Source organism: Thunnus maccoyii, chromosome 12 (genome assembly GCF_910596095.1).
Source record: "Thunnus maccoyii chromosome 12, fThuMac1.1, whole genome shotgun sequence".
Classification (NCBI taxonomy): domain Eukaryota; kingdom Metazoa; phylum Chordata; class Actinopteri; order Scombriformes; family Scombridae; genus Thunnus; species Thunnus maccoyii.
The window spans coordinates 30403771-30413647 of record NC_056544.1 but is presented as its reverse complement, the minus strand read 5'-3'; the positions used below and the strand labels follow the sequence as shown (position 1 = coordinate 30413647).

General features: G+C 35.7%; 1 protein-coding gene across 1 annotated transcript; it reads left to right on the top strand.

Moving 5' to 3' along the window:
- Nucleotides 1-2309: 2309 nt before the first annotated feature.
- On the top strand, nt 2310-9467 carry LOC121908081. Its single transcript, XM_042427777.1, has 6 exons — nt 2310-2361; nt 4225-4404; nt 4497-4816; nt 7269-7311; nt 8804-9103; nt 9213-9467. The coding sequence occupies exons 1-6, from the start codon at nt 2325-2327 to the stop codon at nt 9377-9379; spliced, it is 1047 nt and encodes a 348-aa protein (XP_042283711.1). The 5' UTR covers nt 2310-2324; the 3' UTR covers nt 9380-9467.
- The last annotated feature ends 410 nt before the right edge of the window (nt 9468-9877 follow it).

The window sequence follows — 9877 nt, the reverse complement described above, 5'->3', positions numbered from 1 at the left end:
TGAGACAGCGAGCGCTGAATTCATACTGAAGTTCCTGGAACGATACTTTAACCAGAGTCGATGGTTGTAACCGTCATTGTGTTAATAAAATGAAAAACCACAGTGAACAGTGTGGAGGCTGCTGAGCAGAAAACCACACAGCCCGTCTGCTGCAGGAAAGGAAGTGTTGATTCGCTGTCAACAGTTTTATATGAGTCCTAATAACCCGAGTTTTTAGAAAAGGTGCACTTTACAGCTGGGGAGGAATGTAATAAAGTGCAATTGTGAGGTACTTAACATGAGTATTTCCATTTTATACTTTTTTATACATCCACTCCACTACATTTCAGCGGGAGATATTTTACTTTCTACTCCACTATGTTTATTTCACAGCTATAGGTACTATTTACTTTTCAGATTTATATTTTACTAGTAAGGCTGATGATGTATTTTATATTTGAAATACATTTAGATCACTTTGTAGAGATCTATTTTCACTTTGATATATAAGGGTCTTTTCAGTGTACAGAAGGTCACATTAAATCCCCTTTGACTCCATGTTTTGAACAGTGAAATATGTTTTTCTTGCTGTAATCATTCCTCCTGTTCGTACTGACCATTAGAAGATCTTTTCATAATGCACTTTCAGTGTGAGTGATGGGGGACAAAATCCACAAAATCCACAGTCTTCCTTGTGTGCAAAAATATTAATAATTATAATATATATAAGTTTATCTGAAGCTAATACGAAGCTTTTTATTCTCCTTGTTTTGTTATCCAGTTGTGGAGAGCAACTTATAGAAAAATCTTGGCTTCCACCAAAGGCCAGGTTGTGAAATTTTACAAAAGAAACATTTAGCAAAAATAAATAAATAAATAAACAAAAACAAAACTCAGTACTTTTTCCGGTACAGAAAACACATCACTGACATTGTGACAAAAGCGGCACAAAAAAGTGGTTCAAATACGTCACAAATACAGCATAAATACGGCAGTGGCACCTCTATAAACAGAAGAGCACAAAAACATTCACCGCACTGCCATGTAACATATCAGCGCTAATGCATCAAATTTAGCAGTCTTTTCAGTTCACAAAAAAGCAACGTTCATTTTGCTTTATACATTTGATGAACAAATACAAAACAGTGAAACAGAAATAAACTGTTTTATACCAAATTCACGGATAGCAAGCTGTGCTCCGCACGTGTGGCTTTCAATCCACCAACATCTGCAATCCTACCAAAACAATGTGGCTTTTATATAAGTGCATCCAACATCATTAAATCACTATTTTACAGAATCATGCATAACAACCTCAAAACAAGATAAGATACTTGATAAATAGTCTCACTGTTGGAACCAGTGGCTATTCTCAGCAGAAAGTAGTGCGTTATGTTGTACTTCCTGTATTTTTCCCAGCGTTCCCTGTCCACTCAGCAGGCATACCGCTGCACCAAACGATAAACTCACACCCTGCTGTCCAACGTTAGCATCCCCAGCTAGAGAGCAACAATGGAGAAGTTCTTCAGCATGGATGTTATTTCCGTGAATATCATTATTTTACCACCTGGTTACACTGTCTTTTTAGTGCCAAATTCCCTCTTTTTGTCACTATACTTCCACCGCAGCTCAACAGGGAAACACTGTCCAAGGAAACAAACATTTGCAGACTGTAAATGTGTCAGATATCCACTTGATATGACTGACTCAGAGTACTGAAGCCTCATATAAGCTTCATATCAACCTTTAAATGACTGTGTGGACACACTATGGATTTTGGCCTCCATCACTTACATTGAAAACACATTTGAAAGATCTTTTAATATCCAGTATGAACAGGTGGAATGATTACAGCGAGGAAAACCTCTTTCACTGCTCATATGGACACCTGACTGATGTTTTAGGACACAATTCAAAAATTATGAACCTGTTCTTTAAGTCAGATATGCAAAAATAAATAATTATGTAATATTAAAAAGAAAAAAAAAATAGGCTATACATTGCATAACTTTACAAGAACTTTGCATTCCTACTGATTGTTTTAGAATTTTTATACTAGTATATAATATCAGAGAAAAAAAACCTGAGCTACCACCAATTTAATTAAGAGTAAAGTGTCTTAAATCATTTCAAAGGGCTTTTACAGTGCTTCATTCTTTCTTTCAAGATCAGTATTATGTTGTTTTATCCACTAGATGTCACTGCTGTTTTGACAGCAGAATTAGAGGAAAAGCATCATGTTGCCATGGTGACCATGGATAGCATGGTCTGGATCCCTTTGTGTTTCCTCTGAATGACCACAGGGTGGCGGTCTTTCTGTTTGATTTTTAATTTCAGAAGTCACCATGAGGTACAGTAACTACTCGGCCACAACACAGTTCAGTTCCTGTCCCAGTTAAATCCATCACACAGCCATAATGTACGCTTCATTTATTGTTGTTATGCCTATTTAAGACTGTAAATAGACGCTGTTGTTTGGTGATAAGTTTGCAACTTCTTGTCAATCTTCTATGACAAGATATTAGGATATTATCAGGACTTTAAGGGCCTTTCATTGGGAAAGATCGAACTGTTCAGAGTTAGTTAAAGTTAGAGTCAGTTCAGAGAAACATGGGAACTGTTTAGATGATTTAAAAGCTTGGCAGCAGAACAAACATTTTTTAGAATAGCATTAAATGTATCCCAACTGATTATGAAGCTTCTTAAAGGAACAGTCTGGCTTTTGTCTGGTTTGGTTTCGTGTATTATTCCATTTAAAGTAGATTTGAGAATAATTTTTCAGAAAGATCTAATTAAGCAAATATGCTGCTCTTTGTGTTAATGTAACATGCCATGTTAGATCAAATTAGTTCAACTGATTCAAAATATAAAGACAAATTGTATCATTATTATTAGTTTTAGTATTATTAATTACATACTGCATATACTGTTTACACTGAACATTTTCACATTCTGGTCAATATTTTGTACATTTCATTTCATTCTCTTCAATGTAAAATTTAAACCTGTAGCAGCTCTTCTTACTTAGAATATATTTGACATATTTTATACTGTAAATTTCTTTCTTTTTTTATGTTATTCAGGATTACTTAATTCTGTGTATATTTTTGACTGTTAGGCACCACAACACTGAGGTAAATTCCTTGTATGTACAAACCTGCTTGGCATTAAACCTGGTTCTTATTTTGATTTTGATAAAAGCAACTCCAAAATAGTTAATTAAACAATACATTTAAAATACTATTACTATTATAAATGTACAAAAGCTGTTTTGTTTCAAACAAAGTTAAAATGAACTTCAGTTCAAAGATTCAGATTGCAACAAAAACAAAATGTACACAAGATTCAAACTGTAAATTAAAAAAACTATAAATATATATAAAAAAATCTGCACCAAAAAGTTTCACTTTGTACAAAAAGCGACAATAAATAAATAAATAATAGACCTTTTTATTCTTTTTACACCTTCTTTTTTGGGCATTTCTTTCCTTTATTTGACAGTTGAAAGTGCAGAGAGACAGGAAACAGGGCAGAGAGAGGGGCATGATAGCTGGAATCAAAATGCAGATGGTATGGTTTTGTGCAGTGGTTAGCACTGTCACCTCACAGAAAGAAGCTTCTGGCGTCAGACCCACTGGCCGATCAAGGTTCTTTTGTGTGGAGTTTTCATAATCTCCCTGCAATGTTCCTTTTCCCCACACAGTCCAAAGTTCACTAAAAATAAACTAACTCTAAATTGCCTGTGAGTCTTAATAGTTGACTCTGTGGGGCCAAACCATCTGTTGCAGGACTCCTTGTTCTTCTTGTTGCTGAAGATAGTTCTTTATGACTCTGGCTGAATGTTTGGGTTCGTTGTCATGCCTACAAATCCAGAATTTCTGAATCTGTAAATATTGTTCATTTCTTAAGTTTTCCTGCTGAACATCAGATGTCTCCTCCTTCACTATGAAGTCATTTTCAGTGTTTATGTACTGGAGGCTTCAAGGTTTAAAATCAACCTTGTGTAAGTTGCATATTGGACCATGATTGACTTCAAACTAGTTGTGATGATATAAATCCTGCTCGTAGGTACACGTGTTAAACTGAGATTTAAGGCGATAGAGAGAAACTGTCAAAACAAACTCAAACATCCAACTGAAGGCACGAGAAGAATAACATATTTTTAAGTTGAGGGGGATTCTAAGGTTACTACTATGAAAAGGTCTACTGTGAGACAGCAGCAGCAGCCTTATCTGTCCGCTGCAGGGGCTGATGGGAGGTTTGAGGAGCTGTTAGAAACCACGTGGCCCTCGTCTGATCTCACAGCTCATCCTTGTTTGGCCTCAGCTGCATCAGAGCGCCACTTCTCCCCAGGTTCACCAGAGGAAACACCACTGCACAAAATGCTTTTCCTCCCAGCTGCTGCTCTGTGCTGTCTGTGTTCAGGTGAGTGTTTCCAGCCAATCAGGAGCCAACAAACTCAACCTTTAACAAACACCGTCATGCCGACCTTCATCTGTGTGTCTGTTTCTCTACAGCGCTGGTTGCCATGGCAGCAGAGCTGATTCAGGATGATTTAACATTGACCAGGAGAGCTGGTGAAAAAGTCTCCTTCAGCTGTGGAGGAACTGACCAGTGTGACAGTAGATACCCATTTGTATTCTGGTTACAGAAGAAAGACACAGAAACATTCACATTTATTCTTGATATTGACATGACGAATGGTAACATAGATAGAAGGTACAATCATTCTCAGAAAGATGATTTCTCAGCTGTAAATAAACAGAACAGCAGTGAGTTGTTGATCCAGACAGTTAAACTCTCACATTCAGCCACCTACTACTGTGGCTGTGTGACAGTTGATACCCACAGTGAGAGATGATCCCTGCAGCCTGTACAAAAACCTCCAGATGAACAGATGTCAAACAGTGTTTGTGACAGGAAGAGAGCAGTAAACCACAGCCCAGGTTCACATATTTCACCTCCATCTCAGCCAGAGTCACAAACAAACTGAGCTGAGGACTAAATGTTTGTCTGTTGGTGTCAGGATTTTGATTTAAACATTATATTTCATTGATATTATTTATCAGCTATTTCAGCAGGTTTCCTGTTGTTCCACACAGTGAGAACAAAGGAGCAACACAGAAGCACAATGATACAACAAGATGAAGACAAACAAACAAAAAAACAACAATATAACACAGATAAAAGATAATGGAGAGATCAAAAGTGAAACTTTATTAATTTTTGATTTAATAACAAAAATTGAGAAAATAATAAATAGAAAAGGATGTTTGACAGAGTTGAAAGTTTGAGATGAAGATAAAAATGGTCTTCTTTGACCTGCTGCTGGAATAAAGTTCATTCCTCCTTCACTTAATAATCTGCTGTTAATGAAAACACTTCCTGTGGCTCTTTCACAATAAAATTCTTCAGGCAGCATTCTTCACGTCTCATCTTTAAGCAGATTTCAACAGATAATTTCACTTTAGTAAAAGATTCAACACAATTCTTGGATTTTTGACAATTTCCCCTCAACAGAAATGTGGTAAATGTAAATGGATTTTGCTCTGTGAGCAGCTGAGAAGAGAAACGACAGCAGACACTGTTTGTTTCTTTTAACACGACCACCATCATTTCCTAACTTTAACCACGTGTTTATTATTGTAACCATGACGATGCAGCTCCCCACATCTTAAAAAGGAAGTCATTTTAACCCAAACCATGATCTTTACCTAAACCTAACTAAACCTTAACCACAGGTTCTGATGTTTACTGTCCATATTCTAAGACAAATGGCTCCACTACAGCATTTACTATTAGAAATTTAATCCTTTATGTGATTCAAAATGTTAAACAGCAATTGATTGACAAGCAAACAAAAGCTACAGCTCCTATGAAAATGTACCTGCATGGCAGCACAGGTACTAATGTCATCCTAACTTGGTTTAGTTCATAATACTCAACAAATCTCCTCAAATTTTAACTTTACAACTTTTGAACTTTGATCAACAACAATAATATTTTATTTTAGTCCATCATTCTTATCTAATCATCCGGAGTGAACCACACAACATACTGTTGTAATGTTAAGTTGTAGTGAAGGATTTTACACCTGCATTTACTGATGTTTTGTCCACTACTTTTCATCAGAAACAAGTCGTGACCAACACTGACACATCATAAGCTTTTAAGTTGATATGTTGAACTTGCTTACACTTGCTTATTTCCACATCCAGCAGTTACGGAGCAACATTATCATTCATTTGGAGTCGTGTTTCTGTCCACCTGATGAATGTAAGTCCAATATTCACTCTCTTTTAGCTCTGTTTTTACTCTCTACCAACTCCTGAGGGAAATATCTGGCTCTTTAGCTGCTAAATGCTCCACTATGTTCACCAGCTAGTCTACAGCTAACTGTGTCTGTTTGCTGTTTGGTGCTGAGCAGGTAGTGTACAGTGGCTTTTTACAGCTTTTTCTCTGAAAACAGCTGCCTGCTGCGGCCCAAAATGACACTATGAGAGCGCTGAGAGTGAACCAAAACAGTAAAGTTGCAGCCGGACAGATAAACAATGAGCTGAAACTCATTATAAAGCTCCGTAAAGCTGAGAGGAGCTGCACAGTCACTGATAATTCTCTGTAGGTTCATCACTACAAGCCACGACCAACACATTACACACTGACACATCATGGTTATTATAAAAATATTGATTATACCAGCTTTAAGTAATTTGCATCACTACAAATGTCAGTATGATTTTAAATGAGTTCTTAGTTGAGTTTAAATGTTGACCTGATGGTGGCGCTAGAGGAAAAGTCAGAGGATCAAAGTTATTATAATTCATCCTGAGGGGAACATGAATATTTCTACTAAATTGCATGACAATCCATCCAACAGATGAAAAGATATTTCAGTCTGGACCAAACATGTCAACCTGCTGGTGGCGCTAGATTCAAAGTTAGAATCAATCAAGTCAAATAAATAATTGAATCCTCTGGGGACCGTGAACATCTGCACAACATTTAATGAACAATCCATCCGTCCTTTGATCCACAATCAGATCCAATGGATCTGCACTTAAGTGGTGGACCGACCAACCGACTGACATTAGCATCCATATAGTCACACTGCTAATGTGGCTAAAATCAAATAAAAGAAGAGACAGTCATGTTGATATGAACATTAGAGAAACACATCATGGAGATGAAATATGATACTGGTTCATAATTTGGATTCGTTCACCTCAGCTGACACATTCAACAGCAGACAGGTTTTTGTCACAGTCTCATTCACTGTGGCAGCAAACAAGGACTACGACATCTTTGGCTCTGGAACTAAACTGTATGTAACAGGTAAGACTAAACTTTCATTTTCCTTCAGTTATTTTATTGAACAAGTTGAAAATGTGTTTTTAGTTTTAGTTTCTGCTGCTTCAGGCTTTACATGTTAGTTTTTTTCATATTTAGTAGAGAATTCTTGATGCAGCCATTCTTCCATAAAACTAATCAATAACTCCTGAAAAGAGCTTCAAATCTCACTGCACACCACAAGTTCTTCTTTATTTATGCATCACATCAAAGTTTGTTTACAGCCAAAAAGTCTGATATCAGTAATGTTACAAATAAACAGTATTTAATAATCTCACTGATTCAGCAGCAGCTCCTGTTTATTAAAAACAAGATGATATATGATGTGAAACATCATTTAATAAATGTTCCTAAATGTCATTTTAGAAGCAAATTGTGATAAATATATTGTGTGTTAAATATACAGTATATATTTGTAAATGGTAAAATGTATCTCATGATAATTGTGTGTTTATGATGATAAATATGTCTTTTAGTGGAAGATAAATTAATGCATGAAGGCAAACTCATTTTAAATGTGTGATTAAGCTAAATATAATTTATAGATAAAATGTATAATTGCATATCATAATTCACATCTAATATAAATCAAATTGTTATATGAAATCAACATGATGTCAAATATATAATGTTAAAAATATTTTAAAAAGTGTTTGGTAGAAAATATAATGAATCAGATAATTTACATGTTGTAATTTAGAAGAATATATATTATTATATTATATTTTATTTACATATCTGAACATGTTGTGGTAATTGTGTTTTATATAAAAGCTAAAACTCTTTAAAAAGTTGTTAAAAGTATTGATGTTTTGTGTGTCTGATTAGAGTAAAGTATATGCTGGTAAATGAACTTCATATAAAACATTATAATCATTTAAAAATGTAAAATAAATATAATATATTTTAACTGAGTAACAAAAGTATAATTTAAATTTTACTGAGACAAATGTCATCATATTATATTATATTATATTATATTATATTATATTATATTATATTATATTATATTTGAAATATCCAAACATATTGTGGTAATTGGCTTTTATGTAAAAGACAAAGCTCTTAAGTTATAATAATTGATTGATTCTTACTAATTAAAGTATATGGTGGTAAATATATTTGATATAAAATACTATAATCATCAGCAAATGTATTTTATATGACGCTGTTATGTCATGATATATTTTATACTTTATAAACTCTATTATATTAGTAACTAATGTTGTGGTAAATATTGATAAAGTGGTAAATGATGTTTTAATCTTTATATATGACATATGATGAGCTTCCATGATGCTTTAGTTTGATATGATTATTGATACAGTGTCCAGTAGATGATGTTTGTGGTGTATTGATGAGTAGTTTAGTGATCATGTAGTTTCCAGGATCAGACTGAATGCAGTGCAGTGCTGTAAGCTGCTGTTGACTGTGTGAATGTGTGTCTGTGCTGCTTGTTGCTGCTGTCAAACTTCAGATGAGCAGGTAGTGAAGCCCGTGGTGAGCGTGTACCCAGCAGCCCACCTGGAGGGGAATAGCTCCCTGCTGTGTCTGGCCTCAGCCATGTCTCCTCCTCTGGTCCAGTTCTCCTGGAGAAGACAGAAGAAGAACGGCCCGCTGGAGGATCTGACCCCTGCTGAGGGAGAGCAGCTGGAGCTCAGAGAGCCGGGACGCACCGCCTCCATCCTGCTGCTCCATCGGCAAGAGAACAGCACATATGAATACCACTGCTACGTCAAGCATGAGGGGATAACAGTGGAGGCCCAAACAGAACAAGGTAATGAAGGCTTGGTGACTGTGTTCAGCAGTGATTCAGCTTCATCTGGAGATGCTGTCAGAGAGAGCAGAGGAGCAGAGCACTGACATTTGTTTTTTTCCTGTTTCAGAGGTTTCTGCTCTTCCTCCACCTGTCCCGTCTCAGTACCAGGTGAAGCTGCTCTGTGTGCTGTACACAGTGCTGATAGTGAAGAGTCTGGTGTACTGCTGTGGACTCTCTCTGCTGATGATCCTCAGAAACAAGGGACCGTCCACCAACTGCACACATGCTGACTGACTGTTTTCTGCTCGCCTTTTCTCACCATCACATCTCATCAATTCATCTCATTTATCACTTTGATCAGTGTTCAGAAATGTCAGTAATGATGTGTTGTGCTTGGTTTTACATTTTCTCATTGAAAACACACACACTGTGTTAAGACACAGTTGTCCTGAAAACATAAATACATATATAAACATATACAGTATATTTGCAGTTACTAAGTATACATTCTGTAGAATATTAATATCTTGATGCTCTAGTTTAATTCCACTTTTAATCATGACTTGTATAATAGTGTAAAATGAAGTTGAATCATTAGCTACTTGGTAGATATTTAAGTGCTTACAATATTTTTTCTTTCTTGTGTATTTTCTTTTTAATACTTTATGCAGAGGGTGGCAGGTTTATCAAAGTCATTCAGAGAAACATTCTCAATAAACTGAAACATCACAGTTTCTGTCTTCTATAATCATCCATGTTTTCATTGATCTCAGTTTGGCTTCAAATAATGTA